At 39.3% G+C, this 20,049-nt stretch overlaps 1 protein-coding gene across 3 annotated transcripts; it reads right to left on the bottom strand.

Moving 5' to 3' along the window:
• Window positions 1-1,638: 1,638 nt before the first annotated feature.
• LOC116267572 (protease Do-like 5, chloroplastic) lies at window positions 1,639-19,794 on the bottom strand. 3 transcript variants are annotated; one of them, XM_031649377.2, is made up of 8 exons: window positions 19,446-19,793; window positions 17,633-17,779; window positions 9,265-9,327; window positions 9,066-9,155; window positions 8,851-8,973; window positions 2,445-2,532; window positions 2,213-2,287; window positions 1,639-1,834 (listed from the first exon to the last, which is right to left on the bottom strand). In XM_031649377.2, the coding sequence occupies exons 1-8, from the start codon at window positions 19,734-19,736 to the stop codon at window positions 1,728-1,730; spliced, it is 984 nt and encodes a 327-aa protein (XP_031505237.1). In that variant the 5' UTR covers window positions 19,737-19,793; the 3' UTR covers window positions 1,639-1,727. The 3 variants fall into 3 exon arrangements, with proteins under 3 accessions (XP_031505237.1, XP_031505236.1, XP_031505238.1); XM_031649376.2 differs by having other exon boundaries at window positions 8,842-8,973; XM_031649378.2 differs by lacking the exon at window positions 17,633-17,779 and having other exon boundaries at window positions 8,842-8,973; window positions 19,446-19,794.
• Window positions 19,795-20,049: the final 255 nt, after the last annotated feature.

The raw sequence follows: 20,049 nt of genomic DNA on the forward strand, positions 1-20,049 counted from the left end.
AATAGGAAAAAATCAGCCATTTTGGTAGTGGTAGATCGTCTATCCAAACATGCCCATTTTATTGCATTAGCCCACCCTTTTTCTGCAAAGACAGTGGCTAGAGCTTTCCATGACTACATGGGAAAACTCCAAGGCATGCCTCGGACGATAGTCAACGATTGAGACTCCTTATTTCTGAGCTCATTTTGGAAGAAATACTTCCAACTTTAAGGCTCCAAGCTACAGATGTCAACAGCCTATCATCCACAATCGGATGGGTAAATAGAGATTGAGAACAGAAGCCTTGAAACTTACCTCAGATGCTTCACAGGACAACGTCCAAAACTGTGGGCAGACTAACTGAACTGGGATGAATATGCTTATAACATGAGTTGGCACTCTTTCACAGGGACCACGCCATTCGAAGCTGTCTATGGATGCCCCCCACCTGACCTAAGGAGATACTAACCAGGAACAAGAATGGAGGAAGATGTAGATGTCCAGCTGAGGTGTAGGGATGCAGTCTTCCAAGATCTCAAACAGCACCTAGCTGCTGCTCGAAACCGCATGGTAATACATATAACAAGAGACATTGGGACTTGCAGCTGAAGGAAGGAGACCGTGTCTTCCTTCGACGCCCTACCCATGGCATGGGTTCAGCCATAAAGAAGGACAGTGGCAAGCTGGCACCAAGGTTTGTTGGCTCATACCAAATTAAAAGAAAGATAAGCTTTGTATCCTATGAACTTGGGTTGCCTGAAGGGAGATTAATCCACCCAGTGTTTCACGTTTCAAAGTTGAAACCCTTTCAATCCACCCAGGACTATGGAAGCCAGAGCTGCTCCTGCACTAACTGAACCAACAGCGCTATACCCCTACCGCAGACTGGGAATTCTAAGGAAGAAACAAGGGAAGCAGCTACAGATTGAATGGCTTATTGAATGGAACACTTGTAATGATCTACTAGCAACCTAGGAGTTAGCAGCAAACTTACTGTCTTGTTTTCCAGAGTTTACAACTTGAGGACAAGGTGTTTTGTGAAGGAGAATATTGTTAAGGGTTGGACCCTGTGGGTTATGGGTCCGACTAAAACGAGAGTCACAAGGTTAGGTAGACGGATTGGGTGGATATTAGGAGATAATAGCCCACCCCACTCTAAAGAAGCAATAAGTTTCTTAGGGAGTTAACCCTAATTACGAATGTTATTAGAGATTTTAGTGGAGGCTGGACTTTCACAGGAGCAGAGTGCGTGAGTTGATCTCCCCTTTTAGTCGCAGGCTAACAAGTAATAAGTAACTACAAGAAAAACTTCGTCATACTACGAAACTTGACAAATTTTGAGTGTTGGCATTTCTTCCTTCCAATGGAAAATAGTACTCGACAAAGTAAGTACATGATTCTCTTGAAATAATCAACGTCCAATACGAAGCAACATAAATATCGAACCGTGGAGAATTTTAGAAGAATGAAGGTTCAATACATTTCTTAAGATGGGCTGACCAGTATCTAGTCACCAATTTATGAAGGAGTAAATCTCACGAAACCAGCAGCCCAAAAGTTTGGACCATGCAATTGCTGCGGTGATGCTTAGAATATCATGTTGGGTTGCAAGCTATGATCCAAGAGTGTAAGATTTAAAGATACAAAACAAAAGAGACATAAAACAAAAGAGACATACAATTGATTTCATTGTCATCATGCTTTACATCTCAAGAAGCCAAGAAAAACGACACTAATGTGAACAGGAACTAGAATCTGTTCCCATCTGTAGAACCATAAGCAATGAGATCAGGAACAATCCTCCTCACAGTGTCTATTGGAACTGCAAAGTTGACACCAGAAGACAGCCCTGTCCCTGTTCATTGAGCAATTAATTACGGCAGCAATGTGGTCAGCAGATAGTAATTGCTTTACAAGAAATTAAAGTCGTCAGTTTTGAATTTCCATATGCATAATCAAGTTTCAGGTCCATGCGACAATCGAGTGTAAACCTGCTCGATTCTATCACTTACTACTTCGTTCAATTCTGTTATATGCTGTAGGGCAGAGGCCAGACTGTTCTGTCAATTTTTTCCATTTACTTGTAATTCAGAGCAGTCAAGGTATACTCAGTACAACGGATGGAAATGCATAAACAATTTAAATGTGACAGAAACTGGCAAATCTGCTTTATATTTAACCATAACTGATGACTGGCAGGTGTCAATTTGTTCTCTAAGGAACTAATCATTACCTTTGCGCGTGAAAGTGGCAGTATTGACTCCAATGACATGTCCATGCGAATCAAGTAACGGCCCACCAGAATTTCCTGCAAAAGTTTTTCATGTTTCTGTCTCACAAATGATGCTACCATATTTTCAAGACGGCAAGGAAACAAAAAATGAGCAATCTCCCAGAGAGAGTCAGTTAAACCAATGATACAGAGGAACAGGACTCCAATGGAACTACAATTAAAAGTGCACTACCAGGATTAATCGCTGCATCTGTTTGTATTGCTCCTAGAATGGGTTGTCCACTTGGTGAAGGTATTTCTCTGCCCAACCCACTCACAACCTAAAGAAAAAGAAAATCCGGAAGGTAAAAAGCATAGTCTGTCTGAACAATTTATGATCAGATAAAGGCTAAATGCCTAACACATCAGAGTACAAAACTACAAATTATCTATAAACATGATGTATTAAATAACGCTCCTTTGGAATAAACTGCAAGAATCTGAAACTTGCAAAACATACAAGAATATAAAAATCAGATAAGCAAAGGGTTCCTTGTTCTTTCAGTCCTCACCCTTTGCTCACTTGTCTCCACCTATTGCCCCTGTTTCTAGTTAGACTTTTAAATCAATCTGTCAATGTCTCTGTTTAGCTGGCAAGTACTGCAACTCGATGTCAGGGTTTCAAAGGAGAACATTCTAAATCCATCCTTTCTCCGTACAAGCTCAAGGGATTCCATCAACCACTCATCCTTGCCAACATTGAGCACAGTACGCCTGAATGAGTGAAGTCTTCCAACACTTTTGCAACATTCTATACATTTTCTTCTTTAGCATCCTATCAACAAGACCAAACACGAAAAGTCATCTACACAGCCTTTTAAGTTGGTTATACCTCACTCTGTGAGACAATATCAGATAGTTTATGAAACCATGCATGGGGACTTTGTTTCAGTCCATATGATATTCCTCAATTTGCACACCTTCCTACACTTGTCCTGAACCTCGAAGCCAGGTGGTTGTTGCATATAAACCATCTCCTCGAGATCGCCATACAAGAATGCATTTTTTACATCCAATTGTTGCATCTGCCAGTCATAGTGAATTGCAAGAGAAACCAAGAGGCGAATGGTGCCTAAAAGGGCAACCAGTGAGAAGGTGTCAAAGAAATCAATGCCATGGGTCTGAATATATCCTTTTGCAACCAGCCGAGATTTATATCATTCAAAGGTCCCATCTACATGGTATTTGACAGTAAATACCCATTTGGAGCCAACAATGTCACATCCTGAAGGAGGAAAAATAAGGTCCCATGTGTGGTGTTGGTGTAGAGCATGTAGCTCCTCTTACATAGCCTGGCACCTTGGAGGGCCTATTAATGCTTGCTGATGACTTGTCGGGATAGTATGAACAGATAGAGCATGAATGAATTGGCACACCTTGTCACTAACATAGTCAGAGGTAACAAACGGTGAACTGGGGTGGATGGTGCATTGACGTTTCCCCTTCTGCAAGGCAATAGGGACATCCTGCGAGTCAGAGATAACTGGAGGTGAGGAATTGGGCACACTTACATCAGGAGAGGATGATGGAGGAGAGCCATGTGAGAGACCCTGTCGACGAGAGTCGACCAAAGGACTATGTCACCAGGGTGCGCCGTTTTCGGACCTGCACCCGCGTCGACGCGACGTGGGTGCCGGTACGACTCACATTCGCACCCAAACCGCACCATGTAAGGGAGGTAGGGAGAGAGGGCGGTAGGGAGAGAGAGAGAGTGCGGAAAAGTTGCGAAGGAGGGAGACAGTGCAGGAGAGAGGGCGTGAGAGCTTGTGGGAGTGAGAGTGTAGACAGAGAGGGGAGACAGACAAAGAGCTCAGGACAGAGGGAGAGGGACGACATGAGAGCTCGGGACAGAGGGAGAGGGACGACACGATTTGGAGGAATAGGGAGAGCAAGAGTGAGGGAGACTGAAGGCGAGGCGAAGAGAGGGTGAGTGAGGAGCGCGGGAGGAAGAGAGTGTAGACAAAGAGCGCTCGAGCGAGATAGGGTGAGAAGGAAAGGGGGAAAAGATGGGAGAGAGAAAAACCTATTTACCCTAATCACCGCCGCCGCCGCTGCTCCTTCCTCCACCTTCTTCTTCTCTGCATCGGATGCTCACCTGCAGAATGAGAGGGCAACGAAGAGGGAGACAGAGAGGAAGAGGAGGAAGGGGAAGCCGCGTCGGGTCGTGACGGCATACCCTTTCTGTGAACTTTTATATGCATCTTTTGTTAACAACACCTTAAAAGAAACCCGACACTATGGTAGGATTCAACTTCAATTTGGACGAATCAATATCGGATATTAATTGGCCGATACATAAACTCCGGATCAGTTCTAATATTACTTGACAAAGTCAAATATAAACTTCGGAATGGATCAGATATTACTCATTGAAGCCAGATATCTAAGTTCACATAATAATTAATTATCTTATCAGATATTTGTTTGGATATGATATAATATATTAATAATAAATTAATAATAATAATAATAAATACCATCGCCGCACCACCGCGCCTAAATTTTTTGAGATGTGCCGCACCGGTACCCGCACCCCGCACCTAAGTGACATAGCCAAAGGAGGATCCAAAAAACGATTCCGGGCTGGTGATGGCGGATTTGGAAGGGACATAAGCGAGAAAAGTGGGATTGGCAAAGCACACTGAGGGAGCCTCTCAGAGCAGGAGGCAGATGGGCGTGGGGAATATGGACGGAGACTCAAAGAATGTGACGTTCGCACTGACATACTCTTTTTGAGTGATAGGGTCAAAACACTTGTATCCTCGTTGGTTCTTGGGATAACCAATGAAGACACATTTTTGGGCTTGGTCAGCAAGTTCATCTTGCTTTGGGCCAAGGATATGAACAAAGCACGTGCAGCCAAATACACGAGGTAGAGTTTGAAACAATGGACAATTAGGGTAAAGCATTTGACTTGGAATTTTGTTAAGTATAGATGAGGATGGTAGGCGATTAATAAGATAACACGCAGTTAGGATCACATCCTCCCAAAAATAAGATGGCAGATGGCTCTGTATCATAAGAGTACGAGCAACTTCTAACAAATGTCGGTGTTTTCTCTCTGCAACACCGTTCTATTGCGAGGTATGTGGATAGGTGAATTGAGGAACAATTCCATGTTTTGAGTAAAATTGTAATAGATTGGATGATTTGAATTCCAGAGCATTATCAATGCGAATAGACTTACAAAAACTCCAAATTGAGTCTTTATTTCAATAATAAGATTTCGAAGGATACATATAGCTGCAGAACGTTCTTTCAACAGGAAAACCGAACTAATACGAGAGAAATCATCAACTACGACAAGGTAATACCAAAATTTAGACCTGCTAGCAGTACAACTAGGCCCCTACACATTGACATGAAGTAAATCAAACATACTATGACTTGAAGGACTTAGAATCGATGGAAAACTACTCCTATTGTGCTTCCCAAGTTAACAAGCTTCGCACTGGCGTGGCTCAGACATAAAAAGTTGAGGAAACAAACAACAAAGTTTCGACACCGATGGATAACCAAGTCTGTGATGCCACTAAAGATTGGTAGGTTTGGACGGGACTGAGGTAGCAGCTGTACCCATGGGCTCGGACAGAAAATAGACTCTCCCTCGTTCATGGCCTCCACCAATCATCCTCCTAGTCTGCAAGTCTTGAAACCAACACAAACCAGGATAAAAAAATGACTACAGTTCAAATCATGAGTCAACTTTTTAACTGAGAGAAGGTTAGTGGGAAAGTCAGGAGCAAACAACACGTTATTCATAGTTGAACCATAAAAAATTTTCACACTGACCCAACCGATAATAGGAGAGAATCTCCCATCTGCAAGCTTCACCTGTCTAGGCTGAGAAAAATGGTGAAGTATAGTGAATAAGTTTGGTTGATTGCAAAAATGCTTGGAGGCTCTAGAATCAATAATCTATGAAATACTTGGATCTTGGGTCTGCATGGTGGTGGAAAAGGTGGAATCACCCACAACTGTAGAAGTCAATGCAGAATAGGAGGCTTTCTGAGCCAGAAACTGTTCATACTCAGATTTACTGATACTAATTGTGACATTTTCAGTAGTTGATTCTGTACTGTTATCTTCAACAAGTGAAGTCTTTGAGATATGAGCAAAACCCTTGAGCTGTGATGCTTCAGAGCCTCGATTCGGCATGGCGATTGGGCAACCATGTTTATTCTAGCATCTATCTTCTAAATGTCCAAGTCTTCCACAGAAAGTGCATTGGAATCTACCACGACCACCTCTCCCTCTACTGAAGGCCTGCCCACAGCCTCCTGAGATAGCTAATGTTGAAGAGGGTGCATCTGTTGAGGATGGAGAGAGAGTCACAACCAGACGACTTAGCCTGTTATAGGCCTCAACAAGGTCTGGAATTTTAGCCCCAACCAACATTTGGGCTTTGGCAACTGCAAAATCAGGAGAGAACCCAGATAAAAATTTCACCACCATGCGCTGCTCCAAGTGAGTTTTGTAGCATGATTAACAAGGGGGATGTAGTGCTTTGAGTCTTTCATAGGCTGATTTTATTGAAGCAAAATACTAGGCCAGATCTGAGTCACCCTGTTGGAGTTTAATAAGTTCTTCAACTTGCAAAATTTTGCTCATATTCTTATCATAAGAGTAAGTTTGCTTCAAAAATTCCCATGTATGTTTGGCAGAGGTATAATATGCAATAGGAGTGATGTGTGTCTGCACGCTATTCATAATCTATGACAAAACAATATTGTTATCTTCTTCCCATGCAGAATATTTTCCTGACTTGCTCCTCCTCAATAACATGTTTCTTTTTTGTCCCTTAACAGACATCATAAATACACGGGACCGGATTTCATAGTTTGAGCCGTTTAGCTTCACAATAGACCCAAATGAAAGAAGTTTTCTTGATATTTTATGTTCTCCTTGCGTATCAGCTGTAGTATCCCTATGCTCCATAGTGTAGATTAAAACAAAATATCTGCACACTTTACGTAGACTGCTGAACCAGGAATAATATAAACGTGCAGGCTGAACACATATAGCTAGTAAAATTCATCAACAAATTGTAGCTTCTGTATATTAACGTGCAGGCAGAAGAACATCACCAAAAGTCTCAATATTACAAAATTGTTACCATATAACTTATGATGATCATATCCACAAGATGTACTTCACCCAGCAGTCCTCCATTAGGTGCTTTGATCATATAATGATGTCAATCCATAAGATTTTAGATGACACAAACATAGCTGTGCCACTTTTTCCTGTTGGTATCCATGACTGGAGTCTATTCACGCATATTCCTGAGCGTGAACAGACTCCTTCACACACGCTCCTTGCTGATGGTAGCAAGCCAGAACAAACAGATGAAGAAAGGAGGAGAGGAAGGAGAAGAGGAGGTCACCGGAAGTCTGATGGTCGCCGGCAGCCTGCAGGGATCACGCCACAGGCTCTGATACCATGTTCACGTTGGAGAGAGAATAAAACTCGAAATCTATTGATTACTTACCCTAACTCTTACTTAAGGGAGAATTAGGGCACAAAGCATAATTATATTGTGAACCAGAAAGATATTAAAAAATAATTAAACAACTGTCAGGTTCTTTAATATTCAAAAAACTGCCTCATCGTCAACAAAAGTCATAGAATCTTGTCTCACTATCTAAAATACATGCCTTAGAAAAACAATCCTAAGTATCTAACCTCATAAATTTGTATGAGTACGTGTGAATCAACAAGTCGCATAATTGTTAAGTTGTTAAATCATTGGAAATTGCAATAAGAACCCCCTATTACAAAATTGATGAAATACAGGCCACCGGCAATTGACTCTTTTCTCCTCATTAATATAATATGAGTTTCTCCATGCATATATATATATATTATATAGTACACACACAGACATACATATCTTTTAATATAAAAAAAGCTAAAGAAAATATAAAAATTGTAAATGGCAGAGTAGAAGTAAATTTTCTATGAGAAAAGAAAAGAAAACTAATGAATCTATGAATTTGAGACTCATTTAGCAACTTCAAACCCAGGTTACGGTCAGGTCCGATGAGGATGCATGTGGTTGACCAGGTGAGTCATAGCAGCATCAGCAACTGGTGTTGAATCTGTTGAGGTGACGTGTGCAGATACCACCTTAAATGGCCCATATTCCAAAGGACCTAGCACCATTATTCATGCAGAAAAATACTAGAAGGCAAACTGAAAGCTTGATAAAAAGGTTGCCAGCATGTGAAACATAACCTGTGACAACCCCCTATGCTTCTCCACGGAAAAGCCTCTAAATTCCCCTTGAATAAAATTACAGCATAAAATGCAGAAAGAATAAAAAATCAGAGAACATAATAATAAAGTAATCCAAGAAAAGCACCCCATATTTATCATAAAACGATTCAACTTATGGGGGGCTTAGTTGGAAAGCATGCCTTTAGCAAGCTATCGAAGGACTTGATTTAGCATAACCAACTGGAAAGAAGAGACCCTTTTCTTTCACTCCACGCAGAAGACACCACTTTCAACAAAGGAATGCAGGAAGGCAGAAAAACATTTAAGTTGGATTAAAGATCATGTCTCCAATGTTGCAAAGCAAACCATACAGAAAGTACCCCGGCAGTAAGAGTATGCTCATAGCCATAAGGGTTCCCAATAGCAAAACAGCTTTGGCCAACAAGCAGATCCTGCGAGGTACCAAGAAGTGCTGGTTTCAGCTTGCCACCTTCAATATCAACCTGCAAGGTCATAAGTGAACTTTTTTCAGTTGAATCTAGATAATTTTATATTCAACAGACGCCCAAGTTGCAGAAGCAGAGAGACTAAGTACCTTCAAAACAGCTAAATCATAAGCAGCATCAAAACCTACAAGTCTCCCTTCCTTGATAACTGTGTTATTATCAGCATCCAACAGTGAAATCTGAGACAGCAAACACGTATCTTTATTGATGAGAAACACAACTAGGCCAAACTTCACAATTCACATTGTGCAACTTGTAGTTACTTAGGATAACCAAGATAAAACAGACCTTACATTTTTTACGGCCTGTCATATCTGTAGCCAATTTAGCTACCACATGGTAATTTGTCACCTGAAAGGGTGCACAGGGAGTGTTACTGAAGTCCATTGGCCATTGTTTGGAGAAAGATAAGCAGAAATAGCATCCAGCATTTATATGCACCCAGAGAGAGAAAGAGAGATTTGATGGAACATATGGACATGAAAAGTGAGACCACTGACTAGAATGTTCTGTACTACAGCATTGTTATATAGGAGCCATCATATAAAGGTTCATCTTCATTATCAAAAATGTCTCCGGATTACTAGTTTAATGTAGGTCAACAATAAAGTCATTTGCATCTAAATGCAAGTTACTAGAAAGGAATTTCATAGTCAAAGAACTGAGATACAGAAGAATAATAGCAACTAATGAACCATGATTAACAGCTATATCCAACATTGTAAAGAGTAAAACATGACATATATCAGTTGATAAGTTAGTTTTTAAGCCGAAAAAAATATTTAAAAAAACCAATAAAATCAGAAAAGATTAGGAAAATCAACAAAAATGATGTTACTATGAACAAAGTTACCAAGAAAAAGCATGCAGTTCCTATACATGACAAAGTAACAAATATTAGTTTCACATTCACGATGCATCAATTCAACTTAAAGTTATAAACATCAACAAATAAACTTATTCAGTACAAAATGTGAAAGTCAAATTATCATTGATCATCATATTATCATCTTCTTCATCTTTTTCTTCCTTTCAACTTTAAACTCTACAATGTCCTCACATATATGCGTTACTCATCATCACCTTTTTTGTTCTTTCAAGGTTGATATATTCTATGTCTTCTTCTTCAGATATAACAGCAGGTTCTCACAAAGACTACAAGTTATTATCAATTGATGGTCAATTTGCACAAGGATGTACCTATTCCCCTGTGGAGCCACTTGAAGTCATATCTCCTTAAATAATACAAATCTACAGTAAAAATAAAAGATTTTAAACATCTGACACACACAAGTGAAACCCTATTTCTCAAACATGAGATCGATCCCCAGTCAGATTTTGTCTCAGTCGTGTGTGTGTGTATATATATATAAGTTGCTATGATACATGCCACTGTCTGTTTATCACTGTTTAAATATATAATTTGAACATATATATTGCGCACAGGTTTCTTTTTTACTTTTTAGGCTGTTTCATAGATCGAAAATTTCTTCTATAAGTGAAGCCATTACTGAACTTCAAATGGAAAAAAAATAGGCTGAAAGGGGGAAAAATGAGAGTGCTATTACTACTTATCATTCCCAAAACTCACAAAAGGCCATATAGACGACCTCACTTTGATAAGTCTAGTGATGAAGGGAATAAAACGATTTCTTGCTTTTCTATCATATTACTCACAAGGATACATGAAAGCAGCCCAAGTACTTGTGTCAGTTGTGGGCAAGCTGACACAAGCACATTGTGCATATTAGGTACAGCTTGGATCAGGTCTAGGTCAAACTCAACCAAAACATTAAATTTTTGCTTTAAAATTTACAAAACCCACAAACCTCAATCCTCCACACATTTTTCCTTGTGTATATTTGTGTTTCCATCTAGTATTTGTGTTTTCGGTCTAGCATATGTGTTTCCCTTTCCTACTTATGCATTAACAGTCGACTGAGATTTGGAAGAGTTAGATTGGCCTGAAGTAGTAGGAGGAAGCCGAGAACTAGATGAAGCAAGGGAATGATAAAAGGGAAAGGAAGACATCATTTGGGAGCTGGTGGCAGACCTTCAGGCAAAAGGGCAAGGAGGTTGGGTCAGAGGGAGGGGGGGAGGAAGAGAGAGAGAGAGAGAGAGAGAGAGAGAGAGAGTGAAGAGGGTGGTGCCCAGGATGGAAAGGGGGGACGGCATCGGCTAGGTCCCTCTTCTCTATGGCAATATCTATCAAGAGTAGTTTCACCCATTTGGGAGACAAATTGCAAGGGGTGAGAGAGAGAGAGAGAGCCAAAGCGGTGGTGTTGATGGCATCAAGAAAGGGAGAGAAGGGGTGTTTAAGGTAAGAAATTGAGAGAGGGTTCACTCTTCAAAAGGGTCCCATCACAGCTTGTTTTGTAGGAAACAAAGGAAGACAAAGGAGCAGCCATCATCAGGGCATTTGAAATCCTGAGTTTGCAACTTGGGTGAAGTGTGGCCAATCACTGGTCATGTAGATCACTTCAACGCTCTCACAAGAAGTTTAGGCCTCAATTTCTGATGACTGCACTGCTAAACAATTGTGGGATAAACTCCCACAAACTTACTCCCAGATATCAGAGGCTTGGGTCCTTTGCTTGAAAAGAAAGTTACAAAATCTCAAGAAGGAATCAAAGAGTGTTTTGAAGTATCTGGGCCAAATGGAGGGCATTACAGATCAGCTTATTATGGCTGCAAGTGTGGTACCACATAAGAATAACGTGCAACAAAAATTAAATGGCCTCGAACTCAACTGTATCATGTTTATACTACAGCCCTTGCTTTCCTTCCAATGCTTCCAAGTTTTGATGACCTACAAGTGAAGCTTCTTCAATATGAAATAAGGATGAAGCAAATGGCATTATGGCTAGGCAAGGAAATGGTAATTATCATGGAGGCAAAGGATGTGGTTGATTTGGACAAGGAAAATGTGGCATAATACCAACTCTGAGTATTCTAGGTGGACCTCACACAAGTAGTCAAAAGAGGGTAGCGACTTGTTTTTAATGCAACAAAAGGAGACACGTTAAAGCAGATCATTGGTAAATTCTCAAAATAAAGGAAAAAAATGTGAGTAAGGTATTGAACTTGTCTCCTTGTTTCGGGAAAGGAAATATAGCCACAGCAGATCGCTCACAGCATGCCATTACACACTTGGTGATCCACGAATCCACATGTCCCATTCCTCTTTGGCTTTATCTAATGTCTTGTTTGCCCCTAATATTATAAATGACAACGTTTTTGTTGCCAAATTTGTTGATGATATAAATTCTTCCATTGGATTTATTCTTATTTTGGTGTATGTCACGGATCTTCAAATAAAGAAGATATTCACTAAAAGGGAGCAACAAGGAAACATGTATCTCTTCAAGAGAGACCAAATTTCTTTCCAGCTTCCTCCTCGAAGCTCTTGGCTTATTCTTCCAGTTCTTCTTCTCTTCAGCAGTTTGTTCAAAGTTATTCCAGTCAGTCAAACGTTCTTAGTTTGTATCAATGTAATAAGCCAAACTTGTGGCGTAAACATTTGTGTCATCACAGTTGCAGTTTTACCAAAAATCTTGTGTCAAAGAGTCTTATTCCATTTAGACATAATGGCCAAGAACTTGTGTTACAGAACTAGAGCAAATAATGAATTGTCCAAAGTTGGAAAAGGAATCTGTAACACGATTGAAGGAGCAGAAGAATACAATCTGCTAAGAAAATGCCGAACAAAGTCCCAAAAAACCAAATCCAAAAGAAAATTCCAATCCTATAGGTTTTTCTAGAAAAGAAGAAGCAATGACAAAAAGAAAGACAATAGGTGTTTCAATTGCAAGAAGAAAGGACACTGCCAATAAGTGCCCTAGTAAAGCACATAGACAAATAAAAATGCTTTGTGAGGTCCCACACATTTAACAAGACCAGGATCTTATTGAGAATGAGGAAGAATTTGAGGATTGCTTTTTAGAAGGTAACGCGTTTCTCGTGGAGGTTAAGAAGAAGAAGAAGAAGAAGAAGAAGAAGAAGAAGAAGAAACACAGAGCGTTCTTAGCATTCCACAGTCGTCCTCAGGAGCAGACGGAAGAATCTATATGATCTCACAAAACAAAGAAGAAGACGCAACAATTGAATCCGATGAATCAGAATGTGAAAGTGAATTCTGTAATAGCTTTGCCTCTTCCAGTTCGTTTAAGCCTTATGCGATTATTCATAGCAACAGCAACCAAGAGAAGGCAACATATTTAGAAGAGTCAGATTCAGAGAAAGAAATCATATATTCAGACAATGAAATTGCAATAGCTCTGAAGCAATAGGAGAAACAGGCACCATCAGAAAAAATTGGAAGAGCAATACAGGAGAAAGGTATTGCTCCTATTACTTTTTACAATTTCACACCAAAAAATAATCGGAGAGATTCAGAGATAAAGCAAATCAAAAAATGTCTTTATATAATATTTTTGTGATTATCCTAGTACAAATTGTTGTGGATAAAAGAGGAAAATGGAGGAAAAGACAAACCTTCACAGACACTGGTGTGAACATGATTTTTTGCAAAAAAGAAATAATAAGCAATTGAGTTTATTATCTAGAAGGCACCAAAGTTGACTATGAATGGTGAAAGGAGACTGCAGAACTATGCATTGAATGTGCCAGTAAAAATAGGAGAGAAAACAATTAGTGCGAACTTCGTACAAATTGTTGATGCCGGTCATGGCATTGGGCTTGGATTGGTGAACCTAGATGAAATTGCATGATACACTATCTATAGAGACTGCATAGTATTCCAAATAGGAAAAGAACAATAGCTACTGCCCCAGTTGTTAGCTCCCTTTAGAAGAATGCAGAATAAAGGGAAACAACAAGAAGTAAAAGAGATGACTCAACTCCAAATCATGAAATAAAGGCAATAAACTTGGACAGAGAATTGACTGTCTACCATAATTCACTCAAGTAATAGAATTGTTAAAATCATGCTGTGTAGAGCATCCCTTACAATTTTTGGGATCGAGCCTCTCCAACAGCCCGTGTACCTTCTATAACATAACATGCATGCACAAAGCAGACCAATAGTAGGCTTAGAGATCGACAGAAAAGAAATCATTTCTCAATTTAGAGAATTAGAGGAGAAATGATTGATCGGAAAGTCTGAGTCACATTATGCTAGTGCTAGTTTCATTATTACAAATCATGATGAAGTAAAAGGAGGGAAAGCCCGAATGGTCATAAACTATATCCTACTTCACAGTGTGAGTGAATATCAAGTGGCCATTGCCAAACAAAGAAGTGTCGATCCAAAGGACAGTCCTAGGAAAGATTTTTTTCAAAGTTTGACTGCAAAAGTGGGTACCATCAAATAAAATTAGTGGATCAAGATGTACATAAAACAACATTCCAAATTCCGCTAAGTTTATATGAATGGCTTGTAATGCCATTTGGATTAAAAAATGCTCCATCTCAGTAAAAAAGAAGGATGAATAAAATTTTCAAAGGTCATGACTTTGTTGTAGATTATATAAAAGATTTCTTGATAGTTTCGCAGGCAGTCAAAAAAACATCTACAATACTTAAAAAATTTTGCAGAGATATGCGCCTGACATGGTATTGTATGATCAAAGTCAGAAGAGAAATTAAAGATAGCAAAAAGGAAAATTGAGTTTTTGGGTGTAAAATTGAAAGAAGGGAAAATTATGATGCAGGAACATGCCCCCAAGAAGACCAAACAATTTCCAAATGAATTAGAAGATAAAAATAAATGTGAGAGATTTCTTGGGTGTTAAATTATGTTGGAAGTTAATCCAAAAATTATAAAAAAAAACCCAAAACATCAGGAAGGTGATGAACAAGGAACCATATCAATGGCGTAAAGAAGCCACAAAGGCTATGACAAAACCGAAAGAAGAATGTCAGCGCCCACCAGACCGTGAATCTGTGAACCTGCTTTTCAGGCCCATTGGTGTTATCAACAGATGTTTCCAGTGATACATGGGCAGCTGTCCTGATAAAAAGCAGAAGGAAAAGAGAAAGTATGCTTTTATCCAAGCAGACAATTCAAGAAGAATGAAGTAACCTACTGGCCAGCAAAAAAGGAGATTCTCGCAGCAATCAGCGGACTAGAAAAGTTTCATCTATCTGATAGGAGAACAGTTTATTCTGCAAATAGACTCTCAAAATCTTTTCATATTGGTAAAAAAAAAAAAAATAACAAGCAGTCCAAAGCTACAAAGGTTCGCATGGTGGCAGTTCCTGTTATCACAATACAATTTCACTGTTCAATTAGTGAAAGGTGCACATAGCTCCTTGTCAGACGCACTCACTAGAGAATGCAAAAGCCAAATGAAAACGATGCATTTAAGTAGTCGACAATGGGAAGATTGGCAAGTTGACACACCTAAGAAAAGAAGGAAAGCATGCCAAAAACTTAGGGATCTCTATCCAGAATATGTAGATGCAGAAGAAGGGAAGTATCTAAATCTGCACTTCTACTACACAGCAACTGATCCAATGAGCTGCATAGTAAATAATTTGAGATGGACCTTGTTCAAAACAGAGATACTGTCATGGGTCATTGAAAAGAGAATTCTGGATGACCTAATCATCTACAGGTGGCAATTGTATGCTAACCATGTTTCTCATAAATTTTAACTTTTCTTCCACAAACCAGATAAGAAGAAGCTCTGTGCGGAAAATTCCAAAGGTTCAATTTTATAGATCATCCAAAAGTGATGATCTTCTAAGATGAAGACTTAATCTGCAAAAACATCCAGAAAACAAGGGAGCACGAAGAAAACTGTTCATCCCTTGAACAAATCACTAGGGATATCAGAAAATACAAATGTTGTCAAATCCAAACTAAAGGGTTTTGTTCAGACCACGATATTGTGGCCTGAAAGGTACTGGAACCCGAGGCAGAATCAAGCGAGACAAGGGAGTAAAGGCAAAGCCCGAAAAAGCCATGTGAGATGTTGTAATGAAGAATATATTTAATATGAATATATTCGATGAGTCAATTGTTGTGTAATATGAGTCAGTTGTTGTGTAGCATTAGTGAGAATATTATGTAAAGATATGTTCATACAATTATTGAGCAAACATATAGTAGTGAATACTTGAGTAGTAGACACTTTAGTCAGTGCGAATATATTTGTCACTTTAGTTAGTGCCCGAATTTATAATCGTACAATTATTGTAAAGAATTATTACTTGCCATTTGTCGTCATATGTAAACAAGTCCTCATAAATAAAAATTGCCCAGCCTCATAAGGATCATCAGCCTTTTGCAAATCAAAAATTGACTTGTGCAAGCTTCCTAGTTTCTCAGCTGTTCGCAGCGAGTGACTTGAAGTATGGAGTGATCCGTCTTTGCAAACGTTGGGTTTCATTACTCAGCAGCAACTCTTTAGTGGTAAAGCGCAATCCTAGTCTTTCATTCCTTTCAATCCAAATCCTCTATTTCTCTTCTAGAAACCATTCATTGTCTTCATCGTCCTCTCAAGTGTTCCCCCTTTTTCTAGAGACTTCACATGCTGAGGCAAAAAAAAAAATGGAAGAAGAAGAAGAAGAAGAAAAGGGAGAGGGAGAGAGGGAGGGAGAAATCAAAGCATTTAATATATATATATATATATATATACATGCATATATATATATATATGTATGTATATTATATACATGCATATATATATATATATACATATATATATATATATATACATACATATATATATATATATATATGCATGTATATATATATATATATATATATATATATATATATATATATATATATATATATATATATATATATATATATATATATATACATGCATATATATACATACATATATGAGCATAGGGACACACACATACATGTATATATGTATGTATGTATGTATGTATGTATGTATGTATATGTGTGTGTGTGTGTGTGTGTGTGTGTGTGTTCCATTCTGCATGATATGTATTTATACTTCTGTGTGCAGTATATATTTCTGAGTATATACATTATACAGAATCTATTGAGTATACGGAGGATATACAGATTGTAGGCTATTATATATATTATTGTTTTTGTGGCATGTGTTCACACCTATAAGCATGTATACAGTTATCTACAATCACATAAAGATTGTTAAAGTAATACAAGATAATTCAAATAAGCACATACATAATAATATGTATGTGCTTATTTGAATTATCGTGTATTACTTTAACAATCTTTATGTAATTCTAGATAACTGTATACATGTTTATAGGTGTGACTATATATAATACGAATAAGTGTTAGCTTGTATTAGCTAATATCTTTTTCTTTTTTTCCACCACTTAAAGTGCTTAGTCCAGCTGAGGTGGGCCTAGGCCCTATGCCTACCTATCACCTAGGCTCATCTGACGTTATTAGCAAAATTGCACCATACATACGATATGGGTCCATATCTGATGAACAGATGTCACAAGTGTCTTCAACCAAAACAACTCTCATTAATCTATCATATCGCTTTCTACTAAAAGTTATGTTACATAACACATGCAATGTATCATAAGCATCATTATGCACAACCCTGGTTATATTTACTTGAATTATAGGAATGTAATATCCACACATAATTATATGTTTTCACACTCACATCCACACAGACATATGGTAGATGTTATCATGAAACCATATCAGAGAACAGAGTTGTACTATATGTCCTGTCTTGTCCCAGACAAACCCCGAACCTGTGCCTTCAATCCTGGTATTCTCATCACTTATCGCTTTTATTTGATTGTCAGCATCCCCTGGCTGCAATATCTCTACATCTTTGATCGCCACTACCCAAGATGATGTCTCCTACATGCCAGGAAATGAATTCATTGAATAGGAACACAAGCCAGTACACATAAATACGGATTGAAAAGTACCATTCACAGCTGGAAATTTATGACAAGTTACAATTATCAAAACTCAGGGTTAGGGATGTGACTGGGAAATTCATTGCATAAAACAAAAGCAAAGTTGCCATTGTACTGTTTTTCCTAGTCAAGTGACTGAATCGTTTAATAGATGAATAGTTTATTTTGGGAAGGCTGCAATTGTAATCTTGAAGGACCCCTTGCAAGTTAATATTTACTGTGGCCACATAACATTCTCCCATGGTTCTTCAAAGGTAGGGAACCCATGTATCTTGGAAATTAAAAAGTGCATCTTAAGGGAACTTAGCACTGAACTGCAAACAACCTAACCATAATACAGCCACCTGCATTAAGATATTCAAATATATAACAGTGAGTTCTTCCACCCTGAACTGGTTATAGGCCCCAATTCAAATACTTTATGGACATCACAGAAGCTAGTCTTCTGCTCTCGCTAAGAATGTCACTTATATGGTGCCTCATAGACTATTCAGCTTGTGTCCTACGCATATAATGGGCTGCTACTTAAACCTCAAATAGATATGAAATTAGTAATCATGATCCAAGCAAGCAATATCATGTGGCACCATTCACAAATAGGTTGTCATAGGAAATAGAAAGTGCATACGTTTCATCAATACCCTCCAATGTTTGGGAGCACCTGTGTTGCCAAGACCTTGCATTACAGATCGAGTTGGCATAATGCAATTCCATCCTCACAATCAAACTTCAAGAGTCGCTGGCAACAGAATGCTTATGTGGCATGACTCCTTTCCGACAAGAAAATTGGCATGGCCATCAAGCTCTTTTCTGGACGGCCAGAACTGCCTGCCTACTGAAACGAGCTTCCGAACAGCTTGTGAGGTTTGCAACACCATAAAATTGAAATCGCACTTGACCAACACAGGAAAATCATATTTCAGAGTGAATGCAAGGCTCATAAGCAGAGCCTTATTTCGCAAGAAGCCTTCACACTGTAAGGGAGTTACTTGCACATCTTAACAGCGCTCTACACTCAAGGATATGAACGTTTCCTTTAATCCTTGACATGAAAACTAGCTCCAGTGCTTCTTTAAAGCTACTTGACCTTACTTCAACCGACACGTTGGTCGCATAACAACGATAATAACGAGTCCAGTCTATTGACCTCAAATGAATAGGTCATGGGCAACATCCTCCCACCATCACTACTCGTGCCCGAAACAGCTAAGGTTCTCAAGTGAAAGCAAATGTCTCCAACACCTACACTCTGCTCAGACTTGATAAAATTAACAAGTGTAGAAAGGGGGCAAAAGCCTTCGCACCAACTTAAGGTGGACGACAGAGTTCACTTTTGGTGGCGAAAGTTTATATACCATCCGATAAGTCCTTCAGGCATATATATTATGTGCAACCTCCCGAGTTCTACAGAACATTGATTGGAAACTTTGTGCTCTTAAAATCTCCCACTGAAAGCTTAACACGTATATTGGGCACTCGAACAAGGTGATTGGAACGTCAAGAACGCAGGCAATTGTAGAAATCACAAGAGGGAAGCAGTTGGCAAGAAAAACCAACCAGAAAAATCCTTTTTGTTTTGAGAGAGAGAGGGAGAGAGAAAGAACCTCGAAAATCCGCATAGCGGTACCCTCTTCATCGTCTGCTTCATCCGTTTCCTCTGCCCGAGCGGCACTTACGAGGGAAGGAGCACTTATTAAGAGGAACGTGGTCGTGACGGAGACAATGGCGGATCGACGGCTGAAAACTGCAGTCCCAGAATTATTACCACGACAACCGCCGCTCGATGCCGGTTGTTCCAGACGTGCGGACGACAAGAGGGCACACGTGCTTGCGGGGAGGCGTAGAGGGTAGAGGACGGTCCGCGCCGCAACCGCCGCCACCGCCGCCACCGCCATCAGCACCCCCACCTTTGGATGGAGAGGGAAGAAGGATCTGCCAAGTGGCCATATCTATCCGGAGTAGAGATAATTAAACAAAGAGCCATCCGTGGAGGCTACTTCCTGTCCTTATAATTCAACAAGTAAAGGGCCTTGTTTTGAAAATGTCCAAAACGGCAAACCCACACTAATCACTATGCTTTAGTTCCTGTCCATATGATTCCTTTTTAATTTGCCTTCAGCTTGTGTTGAGTTCAAGTAGACTAAAAATATCTTAAATTACCTTTTTTAATCACTATGACCACTCACTTCTCTCACTTAAGAGTCACAT

This window comes from Nymphaea colorata, chromosome 14 (genome assembly GCF_008831285.2).
Source record: "Nymphaea colorata isolate Beijing-Zhang1983 chromosome 14, ASM883128v2, whole genome shotgun sequence".
NCBI classification, from domain to species: Eukaryota; Viridiplantae; Streptophyta; class Magnoliopsida; order Nymphaeales; family Nymphaeaceae; genus Nymphaea; species Nymphaea colorata.